The 16699-nt window shown below is 48.4% G+C and overlaps 1 protein-coding gene across 1 annotated transcript in view; it reads left to right on the top strand.

Moving 5' to 3' along the window:
* The first annotated feature begins 14324 nt into the window (after positions 1-14324).
* XKR4 (XK related 4) overlaps positions 14325-16699 on the top strand; it is a 319631-nt gene continuing 317256 nt past the window's right edge. Inside the window, exon 1 of the mRNA XM_079902365.1 lies at positions 14325-15240. Coding sequence (XP_079758491.1) covers positions 14423-15240 — 818 coding nt within the window. The 5' untranslated portion in view covers positions 14325-14422. The remainder of the gene's footprint in view (positions 15241-16699) is intronic.

Genomic DNA, 16699 nt, shown 5'->3' with positions numbered 1-16699 from the left:
CTATTTAATTTAATTATTCTTGAATTAAGAATCCTGAATCCTCTGTACCTTTCTGATATATCTATGTAAGCCCTTGGCATTTTCTCATTGTCCAAGATAATATCTGTATATTTCGGTGGGTGTCTTACTAACAAATGTCTGCTTATTATCACCTTTTAAAAAGTGTCGTGATTCAATTTAATTCAACTGAATTCAAATTCTCCTGAGATTGTTTATTAAAAGATTATCACACCTTCATTCATCCTGACAGGTGGTTTATTATATTGCCACAATTTATCTGTAACATACGCTAGAGCATTTTGGAAGCAGCAGAAACATTAAATACCTATTATAATCCTGGCTGAGTGTGGCTGGGTGGTTTTGTTTATTTGTTTGTTTGGTGTGATTTGGTTTTTGTTTGGAAAGTACAGTGTGAGAGAAAAGAGAATTACTCCAGCATTGCCCATTTTAATTTTTATGTTGAGTCACATCCTTTTTATCAGAATCATTAAAAACAATTTAAATCTACATCTAATTTACGAAGAAGTTAAGTTGAAAGGTAAAGCCACTGGGTTTTTCAATTACTTCCAGTTTTATTAGACAAACAATGGGGAGTTTCTGTTTCCACCGCCTTCCCACCTTCGCATTTTCTGAGGCATGCGTGACTCACCTCGGATTGCTGTAATGCTCTTCCTCGAGGAACTTGGAAACATAATTAGGAAAAAGGAGATGGGCAGCAGCTGGAACAGTACCCAGTCCTCTCTCAAACTTCAAAGGGAGCTCCCAGTGCAGAAGGCTTCAGGAGGAGGAGAGGGGAGGTGAGCACAGGGTCTCTGGGCACTGTGGGATCTGCTGCCTCCGCCCACTGTGAACGATGGAAGCCCAGGGATCCAATCCAGAGGAGGATTAAGGGTAGCGGGGGTCAAGTGCTGTGGGATATAATCTGCTCGTAATACCAGAAACATTTATATTGCAGCAATTCAGATTTCTGTGGATCCATTTTTCACCAGCCATCTTGGGTATATTCCATTTGGACTCATCGTTTTGAAAATTCTCCCATCCCTAGGTACCCATGTGCCCCCTTGTGAAATATTATCACATATAGTTCAGTAAACATGCCTCTTTATTCTCAAATGCTTCTTACTCTGCATGGAATACATTCCCCGCTCTGTTTGCCTGATGAATTCCTACTAATTCTTTCGGGATCCTCATCAAACATCATCTTCTCTGCAAAACCATCCTGACTCCAGAGGGTTAATTATACACAACTTTGAATCCTTATTCTATTGTGTACGTGTTGCTAATATGCTTTCCATACAATATTACTAGTATTTGTGTCGGTTTGCCACACTGGACTTTTTGAAGGTATGGTTCACATCTTCTCTACGAGGTGCTGGGTTTATTGTCTAGAAATATATGTATCAAAGTACTGTCCAAAATTGTTGATATTTTCTCTAATTCTTACAGCAGTTTCACAGCCATCACATGAATAATATACAATATCTCCAGTTCCTTTTCAGGTGAGGAAACTGAAGCTCAGAGGATGTTGTTAAGAGAAGCAGCATTCCCAAGGGTAAACACCATGAATTCCAGGCCAGCATATGAAGTCACCGCCAATTGGACCCCAAAGTGGAGGTTCACTTAAGGCACTACTGTGCTCACTTCCTGCAGACCGATACGCAGATCACCAATTGAGACACTTAGACAGTGTTCTACCAAGGTTTCTTGAATTACTGAAGTAATCGATTTTAAAAGTTCACACCAACCTTGGTCCTTGTGATCTGGTCAGTAAAGAAAGATGCCCGTCTCTAGAAATAATAGACCCTAGAAGGCAGGGTCTAATAATAGACCCTACCGCACCTAATCCCCTGGAGTGGGTGCCACGTGAATAGGAAGCACGGGGTCCACAGAACATGGAGTGCACCTTCATTACGGTCACATAAACGAAGACCCACAGGGCTAGAGGGCATGTCCAAGTTAACCAGCTAGCAAGAGGCAGAGAGGGGACTAGTAAAGAGAGAGCTTCGATAAGCTTGGCTTTGTGATGCGGCGCTGACAGATGCTTTGGTTACTACTTATTCCCTCTGCTCTTTATCACTGGGCGCCAGCTAGCCTTTCATTGTCCTGTATTTCCTTCTTTATGAAGTAGGACCAACTGTTGATAACCTGTATCCCCCTTCGTTGTAAGTCACAAGCCTTTGCTTTTACACGTTTGGGTTTTGTACGACTTTTTGATGCTGAGTATGGGGATCGAGGGGTGAGACGTCTAAGGGAACTTCTCTTGGTTCCAAAGTGTGAAATAAACCCAGATCCACTGGCAACATCACCGTGCTCTGGGCATGTGGTGACAAAAACTCAGGAGACTAGGGGATGAAACTCCAAAGCAGACTCGGCAGTAAAAGCTACACTTGTGATTTCTCCTAACAGTGCCCTAGCTGCTGGTTCTGGGGTGTGGTGATGGGAGTCCACTGCAGGGAGGGCAAAGAAAGAGGAAACCGAGGAAAGGATTTGGAAATACTGTGAGGGGAGAAGGTCTTTCTGGCATATAAGCTTTGGCCAAACTACTGACTTGAGTGAGGTTGAAGATTGTCAAAACCTTGTCCCTGTGATGCTGGCTAGAAGAATCACATCTCAATATTCCCCTATGGTTCCGTTCCACCAAAACCGGTATCTGTTTCTTTCTCTGTTGACCAGGAGCCTCAAATGCCACAGAAAAGAGGATCCTGGCATATACGGCATGTAACACCCAGCTTCCCTGTCTCCTGATACAGACACTCCAGTCTCACCTGCCTGTTGATTAGGAAACTTAAGCTTCTGCATGTTCAGAACAATGCAGGGCAGTGACAGACTCAAAAAGCAGGAAAAAGAGTTTTAAGGAGATTATCTTGTTGAATTTGCATTCAACTGATCTGTGTTTTTGTTTAATCATAAATGAGAGTTAGAGTCAACCTACTGGCGTATTTCAAAATCAGTATCCTTTTAAAAAACCATTGATGTCGCTTCTTCATCAAAATTACATTTTTGGAGTCATGTACCACAGTGTTCATTGCAGCTCTATTTACAATAGCCAGGACATGGAAGCAACCTAAGTGTCCATCGACAGATGAATGGATAAAGAAGATGTGGCACATATATACAATGGAATATTACTCAGCCATAAAAAGAAATGAAACTGGGCTTCCCTGGTGGTGCAGTGATTGAGAGTCTGCCTGCCGATGCAGGAGACACGAGTTCGAGCCCTGGTCTGGGAAGATCCCACATGCCGCGGAGCAACTAAGCCCGTGCGCCACAACTACTGAGCCTGAGCTCTAGAGCCCGTGAGCCACAACTACTGAGCCCACGTGCCACAACTACTGAAGCCGCGTGCCTAGAGCCCGTGCTCCGCAACAAGAGAAGCCACCGCAATGAGAAGCCTGTGCACCACCACGAAGAGTAGCCTCTGCTTGCCGCAACTAGAGAAAGCCTGTGTGTGTGCAGCAACGAAGACCCAGTGCAGCCAAAAATAAATAAATTAAATAAATAAATTTTAAAAGAACAGAATGTGACTTCTTACCATTTCTATAAAACATAAGTAGGAATTACTTCATATAAAAATTGATAAAAATTTTCCTAACATTAAAAGATCTGGAAAACAGATTGGAAAGGTTTATTACTAAATGAAATAAAGATACTATATTACTAATATGGTTGGCTCTGAAAGTGTATCTTTCATCTATAAACCTGTGTAACAAGGAAGTCAATTTATTTCCAATTTGTTTGTATGACCTACGATTTGGGTACAGTGATATCAGAGTGCAACACACCCATGCATACACACACCCACGCCCTCCTTCTATTAAAGTAATAGTTTTCTTTTGATCTTTACTGTATTTCTTCCTTCTTTTTCCAGCTTGGCTTTCCCTTTCCTTTGCAAACATGTCAAAGCATGTCTGGTCAAAAGTTCATCAGAGAGACAATGGTGTGGGGCAATAAATACAAGAGGTAAAAAGAGGATCCCAGTTTCTGACACATCACCAAAATGGTGGAATGGAAACAAATCCACAAGAGCTCAAATGGGCAGGTAGTCATATAATTACATCGTTATGACCTCCTCCTTGTGTATTTCTGGTAGATGTGCGTATTGCTTTTCTAGAGCTTCTGTAACAATTTACCACAAACTGGGTGGATTAAAATAATAGAAAACTAACTCTCTTATAGTTCTGGAGGACAGAAGTCTGAAATCAAGGTGCTGGCAGGGCTCTGCCCCCCCCCAGAAGACTTAGCGGAGCTCCTTTTCTTGCCTCTTCCAGCTTCTGGTGGTTCCTGGTGATTGTTGGCTTGTGGCCACGTTACTCGAACCTCTGCTTTCGCCTTCACATTACCTTTTCCCCTGCGTCTCTGTGCCTCCTTTTCTGTCTCTTATAGGGATACTCACATTGGATTGAGGGCCCACCCTCCTCCAGGATGATTTCATCCCAATCTTAACTGCATCTACAAAGACCCTATTTCCAAATAAGGTCATATTCTGAGGTTCCAAGTGGATGTGAATTTTGAGGGGACACTATTCAAGCCACTGCAATACGGGGGGAAAAAGTGTCTCTAAAGGCATGGCTTATGGTGGATCCTGCCCACAGAGGTGGCGTGGTGCTCACCACTGCTCCTTCGGCCCCAGCCTCCCAGCCTTCCCATCGGGCTTCCCCTCAGGTGGGATCAGTCACCTGGCAACCTGTGCTTGGCTCTGTTCCCCACCATTGTCTCCTGCCATGGTCCATCCTTCGTCTGCCCTCCGGGCACATGTGCACACTGGAATAATGGGCTCCTGACTGGTACCATTCTCTCATCTTGCAAAGGAGCATCCATCCAGGAGCAGAGAGGTGAAGCCTTTGCCTGAGGTTACGTCATATCTGGCTCATCCTCTGCCCCCAAGCTCATCCTGGACCGGCTGTGCCGTGATGTACTGACTCACTCCTTTTCGCCTCATTTCGTGCAATCATTTTGTTTTTTGCTGGGGAAGGGACACACCGTGCAGCTTGTGGGACCTCAGTTCCCTGACCAGGGATTGAACCCAGGCCACAGCAGTGAAAGCCTGGAATCCTAACGACTAGGCCACCGGGGAACTCCCCCATTTTGTGCAATCTTGCAAGTTCATCTCGTTATTAGGACATTTTTGTTCTTTCTATTTCTCCTTGCAATCCTCTTCCAAATTCCAACTGATCTCTCACAAAACGTCTGCCTCCCTTCTTCCTTATTTCCTCTCCCTTGTCTCACTCGAATTGTCTTTATTACCCTCTACATCCCCCAAACCCTGAAGTTAAAAATGCTAGTGATGTATCTGCATCAAAGAGAAGGAAGACTCTAAGTCTTGAGATAAATTTAGAATAAAGAACCCTTGCCATCAGCTTCTAATGTGCTTGAAAGTGGGAGGGCCTCCTTCAATATCTTTATAAAGCTCTCATTTGTTCTTCTAAGTTGTTAAATTTATTGGCCTAAAGTTGTTCGTATCACCCCTTACTATCCGTGTGCACGTGTCCAGTTCTGGGTGGTTTATCGCCTGTGTAGGTTCGTGTAGCCACCACCTTGGTCAAGATACAGAACAGTTCCATCCCCAGAGGCTCTTTTTATAGCCATCGCCTCCATCCTTAACCCCTGGCAACCACTCTTCTAGCCTCCGTTTCTAAATTTTGTCTTTTGAAGAATGTTATATAAAGGGAATCCCGTAGCATGCATTCTCTTGGGACTGGCTTTTTTCACTCAACATAATTCTCTGGAGATTTACCCAAGTTGTTGCCCATATTACCAGTTTGTGTCTTTTAACTGCTGAGTGGTATTCCATGATGTGGATATGCCCTGATTTGTTTAGCCATTTACCCATTGAAAGATGTCTGGATTGTTTCCATTTTGGGGCTATTATGAATAAAGCTTCCAGGAAGATTCCTTTTTGTGTGAACATAAATTTTCACTTCTCTGGGATAAATGCCCAGGACTACAATTGCTAGGCCATATGGTAGTTACACGTCTTATTATCCTTTTAACGTCTAGACTTTGCAGTGATGTTCCCTCTTTCACACCTGATATCGGTACTTTTTTGTTTTCTCTTTTTATTGACCGTTCTTGCCTTTCACTTTACCCATTTTCGTAACCTTTTCAAAGTACTGATGTTTTTCAATAAACTTAATTTTAGAATAGTTTCAAATTCACAGAAAAGTTACAAAGATGGCACTGAGAGTTCCTATACGTACAGAGGTGAGACACTGTTTTTCCTTCTTCTTAACGTCTTACATTAGTGTGTTTACATTTGTTGCAACTAAAAAGCCATCATTGATTCATTACTATTAACCAAACCCTGGATTTTATTCTAATGACAATGGTGTATCCCTAACGTCTATTCCAGGATCCCATCCAGGATTCCACATCACATTTATTTATTTTTATGGGAAACATAATTTTATTTTTTTAATTGAAGTATAGTTGACTTACAATGTTGTATCAGTTTCTGGTGTATAGCAAAGTGACTCAGTTATACGCATATTCTTTTCATATTGTCTTCCATTACGGTTTATCACAGGATATCGAATGTAACTCCCTGTGCTATGCAGCAGGACCTTGTTTGTCCATTCTATATGTAATAGTTTTCTACATCACATTTAGTCATCACGCCTCCTTAGGCTCCTCTTGGCTGTGCAGTTTTTCACTTTTCTTGTTTTTGATGACCTTGATGGTTTAGGAGAGAACTGGTCAGGTATTTTGTAGAATGCCTCTCAACTGAGGTTTGCCCGATGTTTTCCATATAGGAAACCTTGTAGGTTTGGGGGAAGAAGACGGCAGAGAAGAAGTGTCCTCCTCTCATCTTATCAGGAGTCTCTGCGGTGGCCATGACTTATCTCAGCTGACGTTGACCGAGATCACCTGGCCAACAGGATGTTGCCAGACTTCTCCACTACGACATTACTCCCCTTCTCTTCCTGCTCTCTATTATTTGACAGCAAGTCACCAAGTGCCAGTTATATTCAGGGAGAAGGGTGAGGGGAGGAGTTTAGCTCCTTCTTCTGAAGGGGCTCCTCTACTTCCAAATTCTCCTATTTTCCTCTCAAGCACCAGTATCTAAGACAAATAAAACTCTTCCTTATTCAATAGTATAGTATTTTGAAAGTTTTGTCTAAGTGCTAGTATGGAAATGATGTATTTTCTGCTTTTTTATTGCAGATGTACATTTCAGCTACGTCAGGGTTAAATAGGTTTTTATTGGCTGGCTTGGGGACTTAATCACCATTGACCATTTTGTGCTTATGGGAAAATGCGTTTTAAGACCTAAATGACTACTAACATACTTCAGAAACAAAACACACATCCCAGTCAGAGGCTATTATAAGATATAGAAAGAAACCCAGGGCCCCCTCTTTCTTTCTGCATCAAATCTAAGCTCGTGTTCCCAGCTTTGGAGACACTTCATTCCAGACCCTAAATTGCATCCCATTCTATTTCTTTTACGCAGCTCGGGTTGCCATGCCAATTTGGAAATTAAAATATTTAGGCAATTCAACCCTCTAAATTCCTCTCACCATTTTTGGTAATTGTATCCCTCAGCACTCATCTGCTCTTTCTCCAACTGCCTTCTAATATTTACATTCCTTAGCTCTGCTCTAAATTTTGTTTAACAGCCCATTTTTTGTTGATTCTTTTAGCATTTCAGAAGTCTCTATGGTTTTGCAGCTCTGGCCTTTTGAAAGCCACGGTTGTAGTTCTAATGTCATCAGGAGAGGCATAGACTGTTTGTCTGGAAAACCTGTTCCAGAATATTTATCAAATGCCTGCTAATGTGTCAGACACGGCAACCGGCTCTGGGCAAAGAGTGGACGCGGAGAGCTCGTGGACCACCACAAACCACCAGGGGTCTTGCACAAGGTCCCTTACTTCTCCACTCTGCTACCAGAGCGGTCACTCTAAAATGGAAAACGAGTCGTGTTTCTCTTGTATTTTAAATGCTTCAAGAGTCTTTATGGTTTTGGAGAAAAAACACACTACTCTGTATAAACTAGACAACTAATAAGGACCTACCGTAGAGCACAGGGAACTCTACTCAATACTCTGTAATGACCTATATGGGAAAAGAATCTAAAAAGTGGATACAGTATATGTATAACTGATTCACTTTGCTGTACACAGAAACGAACACAACATTGTAAATCAACTCTACTCCAGTGAAAATTAATCTAAAAAAAAACACAAACCAACTCTGTGTTTCATGAACGAAGTCTGACGGGACCATGAGCATGTGCCAGGGCCTTGCAGCCTCAGCTCACAAGTGGTCCCGCCTCCCTAGGACGCTTCTCAACTCCCCACCCAACACCTCCTCATGCTCCAGCCCTGCCTGACCTCCCCTCCGTGCCCTCACCCCTGTCCCATTATCACTGTTGTCCTCCATCCCCAGACACCTGGGCTTAGAAGTGGGGAGTGTAGGGGTCAGGGGTGTGCCCCGTGGCACTTCAGGGTGAGGTGAGGCCATGCCCCCCCCATCCTTAGGCAGCAGCACCAGGTGCGTTCATCGGGGCCCCCCACGCCCAGGATCCACGGAGTAAGAGGGCTGCGATCTCTTGGGAACTGCTTGTCTGCTCTGGGCGGGGGCAGAAGCCCGTGGAAAGGGAGACTGACGCCCTGCCCGCAGCTGCGGTCCTGCAACATCATTTTGCAGTGGGCCCCCCAAATACGTAGCCAATTCTGACGTGAGTAGACGAGCAGTGTAATCTGGCTTTCTTTTTTTTTTAGCTGTACGCGGGCCTCTCACTGTTGCGGCCTCTCCCGTTGTGGAGCACAGGCTCCAGACGCGCAGGCTCAGCGGCCATGGCTCACGGGCCCAGCCGCTCCGCCGCATGTGAGATCCTCCCGGACCGGGGCACAGACCCGCGTCCCCTGCATCGGCAGGCGGACTCCCAACCACTGCGCCACCAGGGAAGCCCTGGCTTGCTTTTTAAAAGCTTTCTGACCTCTGTGTTGACTGTAGAAGTGGAAGGGTAAAAACAGGAAGACCAGTAAGGTGGCAAAAACTCCAGGTGGCAGATAATTGGGAATCAAATCAGAGTGGCATCAGAGAAGACGGTAAGAACTAATCAAATAAAAATAGATTCTGAAGGTAGAGCCAAAAGTATTCATTGGCAGATTAGATATGGAGTCTAAGAGAAAGCCGTGGTCAAGGATGACTCCGTCATCTTGTCTTGAGAAACTAAAAGGACAGAGTTGTCATTAACTGAAAAGAGAAAAGAGGAACAGATTTGGGGGGAAGAGCTGAAGTTCAGGTTCAGACTACCTAAATTTGAGATGTCTCTTAGGCATCCAAGTACAGATGTTGAGAAAGCAGTTGGGTGTATTCCGCAAGTTAAGGGGACATATCCAGGCTGGAGAAATAAATATGGGAGCCGTCAGCATATGGGCGGCATTTTAAAACATAAGATTTCATGAAATTATCAAGAGAGCAAGGGTACATAGAGGAAGATTTGAGAACTGAGCCTATTTAAAGACAGAGGAAATGAGAAAGAATTAGCAAAGCCCAGAATTAGCCAAGAAGCAGGCTTTGAGAGAGAGAAAAAAACAGGAGTGTGTGGTATAGTGAAAGCCAAGTGAAGGACATATTTCAATGAGCAGGGAGTGATCAACTAGGTCAAATGCTGCTGAAGGGTTCACATAAGATGAGGGCTGAGATGTTTAATAAAGTGGAAGGAGATGGCCTCGGACTTGGTGAGAGCAGTTTTAGTGGAGTGCTTGTTGGTTTAGTCAAGTGCGTTCAAGAGGACAGGTGAACGGGAATTGAAGAAAGCCAGGTTAGGCAACTCTAGAAGAAGTTAGTTGTAAAAGGTTTCAGAGAAATGCAGTGGTAGCTAAAAAGGGAATTGGAATCAAAAGGAAGTTTTTTTTGCTTCAGTTTTAGTTTTTTGGTTAGGTTGGTTTTTCGTTTTCTTTTTTGCGGTAAGCGGGCCTCTCACTGTCGTGGCCTCTCCCGTTGCGGAGCACAGGCTCCGGACACGCAGGCTCAGCGGCCATGGCTCACGGGCCCAGCCGCTCCGCGGCATGTGGGATCTTCCCGGACCGGGGCAGGAACCCGTGTCCCCTGCATCGGCAGGCGGACTCTCAACCACTGCGCCACCAGGGAAGCCCATGGTTGGATTTTTAATGTGTACCGGCTGAGGGTAATCCAGCAGAGAGGGGAAATTGATGGTCATGGAATTGTGCTCCTGAGCAGTGAGGGGATGGGAGCTGGTAATCAAGTGGAGGGGTCCCGTTGGCGAAGAGGGGCACATGTGTGCAGATGCTGGTCAGTGGGCAGGGGAGGTGCTGAGAGCTTCGTGTGTGGGCTCTGTTCTCTTGTGGTTGCTTCATTTTTCTCAGTGAGATGGGAAGCCGAGTCATCAGCTGAAAGCAAGGAAGCAGAAGGAGGTGTTAAAAGTTTGAGAAGGGAAAAGAAGAAAAGAAATAATAATGTAAAAGAGTAGGACAGCAAATGGACTGGGAGGACGTGGTGGGACCGCCGAGCAGGCCCAGGCTCCCCTTCGGGTCTGTGGTCACGCATCCAAGGGAGCCAGTCAGCATGGGTGCCCTTTCTCCAGACACAGCCAGTTGCACAGGCTCGGGCCTGAAGTCGGTGGAGGGAAGGGTTGAAGCAGCGTTGGTGTTTGGTCAAGTAAGAGGGACAACAGAAATGAGGATGTGTTCCAGGGAGTGCTGACGGGGCTTGACCATGGGATTCAAGCTGGGCCAGGAGAAAGGTCAGGGTGTGAAGGGGTTAAGGGACGTGAAAGCCTGGAAGAATCGAGTCCAAGGGACCCTGAGGGACTGAGCTGACCACTTTTGAGAGATTAGTCCGAGAGCGGGATGCTTGAGCTTGAGATTATGAAGCTGTTGAGTGATGACATGGTTTAAGTTACGACAATGGGAAAGGATCTCTTTGACAGGATGGAAGACAAGATCACTGAAGGAAAGGCGATCACAGTACTGACAGGCCAGGAATGGTATTAAAAACCATCTGATTCTGAGGCAGGGCGTCCAACAACTGTGCTCTGAGGAAATCTTATTTTAGGGAGAGTTGACTAGCTAAACATAAAGTTTTAAAGTTAAACCAGAAAACATGAAGGGGTGGAAGAAACATGAACAATATGAACAGAAAGTTGTGTATCGAGTGTGCAGGACGCGGTGTCCAACAGTTTACACGCATCATTTTATTTATTCCTGGCAAGAATACTGGATGCTAGAGACTGTTATCATTCCTCTTTTCCAAATGATGAACATGAGGGCCATGGGGGTTGGAAACTATGCCCAAGCACACCTCTGTCTGAGTCTAAACTCTGAGCTTTTAGCCAATACGTCCGTCTGCCTTGACAGAGGCAGTGGTTATGATAGAGCAGGTAATCTTAAAACCTGCATCCCGAGATGTGAGTAACAGACTTAGGGGATTAGAAACTCTTAAGAACACTATTGTATACGAAGTGCAGTAATATGCATTATCTCATCCAATCCTCATATTAATCCTGTTTATTAAGCAATTTGTCCAGATCATGGGACCAATAAGTAGCAGGGCCTGGATGTGAATCCGTCTCCTCTGACCTCCTACTCATGTACGCTTCCCACTAACTTCCACCACCTTCAGGAGATGGTTCAGACAGAAACTTAAAAAAAAAAAAAAGTCTAAACGGTTTTGAATAAATATACTAATAAGGAGAGTATTACTAGTTATTTCTTTTTTAGAACCTAACAGGATAAGTCTCATAATTCCTGTTTCCATGGGAACATTAGTACAGAATGTAGCGTTCTTTCTGTTGTGGAATGTTCTCGCTATACATCCATGCATCCATTCAACTAATATCTATTGAGCAAATAGTCTGTGCAGGCACTGGGCTAGATGCAGAGGATACAATTGAATAAGAAACATCCCTGCTCAAAGGGAAACTTCAGGCAGCTCCAGGCCTCCAGAACCTCAGATCCTCTGCAGCCTCTTCATGTCAATGTAAGGCATTGCACTTGACCTAGAATACACCCTATCTCTTAGGACCCAGTTACCTAAGAGATCATTCCTCTCCCCAGTGGTTTGGCACAAAGTACGATCAGCTGTAGTGCCCTGGAGATGCAATCTTAGATTTGGACTTTGGGGAAAAAGAACTGGGGTGTTTTCCCAGAAAAGGATGGTCCTACTTCAAGACGGTCCAATATATATACATATTTTTTGGAGTAGAGTCAATTTACAATGTTGTGCGGTTTCAGGTGTACAGAGAAGTGAATCAGTTATACATATACATATATCCACTCTTTTTTAGATTCTTTTCCCATATAGGCCACTACAGAATATTGAGTAAGAGGGTCCAATTTTAAAGCTAGATTTAAAATACACCTTTTGCTTGGCAATCTAACTGGCTCCAGTGGCCCCGCACTGACCCTCATTCACCACTTGGCCATGCCTTGCGCTAGAAGTACGTGGGTTTGTACATACCAGGTAACGGTTATGGGCTCTGTGGCCCAACACCCCTCCTGCCTGGCTGGGCCCAGGGCACCAGTCTGTAAGAATACAGGACAGGGGTGGGCAAATTCCACTTTGATTAGGTTGGTGCTGAAACACTGGGTGAGCTGTAGCACAAGACGTCCGCGGCGGCTATTTCTACATGCAGAGAAATGTGTGCACTTCCACTTCATGATGCTTCTAATTAAGAATGACACACATACTAGTTCTAACTGAGCCTGCTGTCTACAAGTAAGCGGGAGGGTGTTAGGGTTTGCCTCCAGATATAGAAGACCACACTGGTGCTCCTCGAGGCAGTGTAACACGTGTTGCCTCACTTCCCTCTGGGCTTAAAACATGTGAGTCACAGTACAATTTAAGAATTACACTCCTTGTCTCTTACATTTGTGAAAGGTAAGTGAGACAAATCAAAGTTTTCTTATCCAAAAAAAAAAAAAAAAAGAGGATCCAATACCTATGGGGTTTTCAAGAACCTTTTCAATCCGCAAAATGTTTCATATTCTCTTTATATCTGATTCGGTGAACTACTCCGATCACAGGTTTAATTTATTCGAGTCCTTTCTGCAGTTGCGGGACTCCACAAATCTGCAACTCCTACAGCTTTAAGAGCAGGTAGTTCTCGTCTGGAGCCCGGGAGGCGGCGTCCTCTCCGGGCTCCGCCACTCCCGGCCCGGGGGCCAGGGCACCGAGGCCCGCCGCTGCCGGCCCCGCCCCGCCGCCCGCGGTGCCCAGAGCCGCCGCCGGGGGTGCTGCGCTTTCCACCTGCGGGAGGAAGCGGCCCGCACCGCCGCCGCTCCTCCGGGCTTGGCCGGTTCCTGGCCGCGGAGAGCGCGTCGGGGGACCGGCCCCGCGGCGCGGGCCTGGGCAGCGGAGAGCGGCCGAGCCGCCTCCTCACCTCCCCGCGCCCGGGCGCCCGGCCTACGCGAGCAGCCGGAGCCTTCGGGCAGCGCGCTTCCTCCCCCGAGGGCGCGAGCTCGGGGCTCCCTGCGGGCCCGCCCATCCTCCGCCGCCCGGCTACGCGCTCCGCGCCCTCGCGGGCCCTGCCGCCCTCTCCGTACCCAGCTCTCCCAGGCCAGGCACACCCACTGCCACTGCCGGCCTTCGGGGCCCCGGCGTCCGAGTTAAACCCAGCCTCCCGACCCTCGCCGGCCGCAGCTGCACACCCAGCCCTCCTCCCGGTCCCCGCCGCTCGGAACGGAGCACAAAGAGCCCTGCGCCTCCCCAGCCCTCGCCGCTGCCACACCCGCCGGTCCCCCAGCCTCCTTCGACCTCCGCGCTGGCTGGACGCGCGCCCCCTCTCCTCTGCCCCCTCGCGCCCCTCCCCCAGGGCCGGTCAAGTCCACCCAGCGGTCCCCGAAACCCCGTGGGCCGGGGCCCTGGGCCGTCTCCCCGAGTCCTCTCGGCCGCGCGTCCCGGTCCCGGCCCCTCCTCCGGGGCCCTCCGCCTCCCTCGCCCCTCCCGAGCTGGGGTGGGAGCGGCGGCAGCTGGAAGAGAAGCGATGAGGTCATCCTCTCCCTCGGAGTCAGCTGGTGGAGGAGAGGCAGCGGGAGGAGGGAGCGCGCGCGCGGGGAGGAGAGGGATGTGCAGGTCCGAGGGGCGCCGCGGCGGCCGCTGCTGCTCCTGCTGCTGGCGGCGGCGGCGGCTCGGGCGGCAGCCGCGGGGCCGGGACGGCGAGGAGCGCGGGCGGCGGGCAGGGGCGCGCGCCGGGCGCCGCGAGCAGCTTGGCTCCGCGCAGGCAGCCAGGCGGCGCTCCTGCCGGCTCCGGGCGCGCCGCTAGCCCGGCCCAGCGCCCAGCCCGGCGGGCGGCGGGCGGCGGGCGAGCCGGCGCAGGAGCGGGCGCAGGGACAGCGGCAGGGGAGCCGCGCCGCCAGGGAGGGAAGCCGGGGCGAGGCGAGGCGGCGGCGGGAGGAGGAGACAGCGGGGAAAGGTGTCACATAAAGGAAGGCTCTTCTTCGCTTGGGAGGCATCATGGCCGCTAAGTCAGACGGGAGGCTGAAAATGAAGAAGAGCAGCGACGTGGCGTTCACCCCGCTGCAGAACTCGGACCACTCGGGCTCGGTGCAGGGACTGGCTCCGGGCTTGCCGTCGGGGTCGGGAGCCGAGGACGAGGAGGCGGCAGGCGGCGGCTGCTGCCCGGACGGCGGCGGCGGCTGCTCGCGCTGCCGCTGCTGCTGCCGCTGCTACTGCTGCTGCGCCGGGAGCGGCGGCTCCGGGGGCTCGAGCGGCCCGGGCGGCGGCGGCGGCGGCGGCGGGGCGGGCTCCGCGGCGCTGTGCCTGCGCCTGGGCACGGAGCAGCGGCGCTACTCGCTGTGGGACTGCCTCTGGATCCTGGTCGCCGTGGCCGTGTACTTCGCGGACGTGGGCACGGACATTTGGCTCGCCGTGGACTACTACTTGCGCGGCCAGCGCTGGTGGTTCGGGCTCACGCTCTTCTTCGTGGTGCTCGGCTCGCTCTCCGTGCAAGTGTTCAGCTTCCGCTGGTTTGCGCACGACTTCAGCACCGAGGACAGCGCCGCCGCCGCCGCCGCCGCCGCCGCCGCCGCCAGCTGCCCGCAGCCCGGAGCCGACTGTAAGACGGCGGCCGGCAGCGGCTCTGCAGCCGCGGAAGGCGAGGCTCGCCCTTCCACGCCGCAGAGGCAAGCGTCCAACGCCAGCAAGAGCAGCATCGCCGGCAACAGCAGCGGGGCCACGCGGTCCAGCGGCCAGCGCAGGTCTGCGTCCTGCTCCTTCTGCCTCTGGCTCCTGCAGTCGCTCATCCACGTCCTGCAGCTCGGGCAGATCTGGAGGTACCGTATCGGGGGTGGGGGAAGAGGGAGATTTGCTGCCGCTCCTGCGTCCCCACTGCTTTACTCTTGCACAAGAAAATCGTTGAGGGTTGCCGTGGTAGTAACCCTAGTCACACTCCTTCCGGGTTTTGGTTTGGTTTGGTTTGGTTTGGTTTTAAATTTGTGATCACAACCTAGGGTGGGAGAGGAGTGAGGGGCAAGGGAAAGGCAGCAAAGTGGCTTTGAGCGCTCAGCCCTTGTCTTCCCACTCCGTTCGACCAGCTTCTCTATGTGCTACACCCCCCTTCCCGCTGCCCCCCCCATTTTTAGTGATCCTGTTTCTGTGAGTAGGAGAGGATTCCTATCACATCTTCTAAAACTCCTTTTTAATTATGTTGAATTTGAGGTGTGTGTTGCAGTTTGGATGGCTTCTTTTGTTCCCTGAGAAAAATTGCTAATTCTAGTTAGATGGAGCTATTGCTGTTCAAAAGTACCCACATTTTAATTCTCACGGCTAGAGAAGTACTGTGCTTCAAGTAAAGAGCTTAGTAGGGACACACTTGTTTTTTGGGGGGACTGTGTATATCTATATCTATTTTTATATCCATCTCCAAATACCAGTAAGTACACTTTATGGAACCCAGACTTACTCTAGTGGTGCCCTTTCTGATTATCCTGCAGTGTCACCTCAGCTGATTTCTGGGATAGCTAAGAACCCTTGGAAAAGGGTGGTGCATCTTGTAAACTTTGACCACACTTGGCATCTTCATTGACTTTCTCTGCTGCTTGTCACCTGATCTACCAAGTGTTTACACAGATATCACTTCCACTTACAAACTGGAGTACAAACTGGAATATGGTTCCTTTGGGCAGAGGGAATCATCTCTGGAACCGTCACAGCCTAGATTTAGGAATATAACGAAGTGGCAGGCTCAGGAATGCGTTTCTCCAGGTTTTATATGTTTTTGATAGCTTTTTGAATGATATTTTACAGCTACAAGAATTCTTGGTGTTGAAGCATTTAAATGCTAACATCCCAGAGTTATACTTTTTGGGTTTTTCTTTTTTTTGGGGGGGGTGTTTAAAATAACTTAGTAAGTATAAGTAAAATGAGGAAACTTCCTCACAAGTGCACTGATATGGGACTACACTCTGCTATGCCAGTGTCCTTTTCAATTTTATTTGTAGTTATTTTTGTGATTAAAAAACCAAAACGATTATGAGTCATTAACTCTGCTACAACTCAGAGAATTTGTGGAACGGAGCTAAAATCGTCTTTTACGGTCAAGTGTAGTGTTTTCATTGAGAAGAGCAAGTGTGATTATTTTTCAGTCTTTTCCGGGACCGTTGCTTTGTAAAGCAGGGTGAGCATTGCCACAGACAGTGACTTTTCAAACTGAGAAACTTTTTTTTCCAAGCAGATACTTTCTGGTAAAGTGCTATATGATACGCAGTGCGACCAACTGATGTTGGAAACTTC

This window comes from Stenella coeruleoalba (genome assembly GCF_951394435.1).
Source record: "Stenella coeruleoalba genome assembly, chromosome: 17".
In the NCBI taxonomy this organism is placed as follows: Eukaryota; Metazoa; Chordata; class Mammalia; order Artiodactyla; family Delphinidae; genus Stenella; species Stenella coeruleoalba.
Note: the sequence above shows the minus strand (reverse complement) of the source record. Positions and strands in the feature narration are given on the sequence as shown.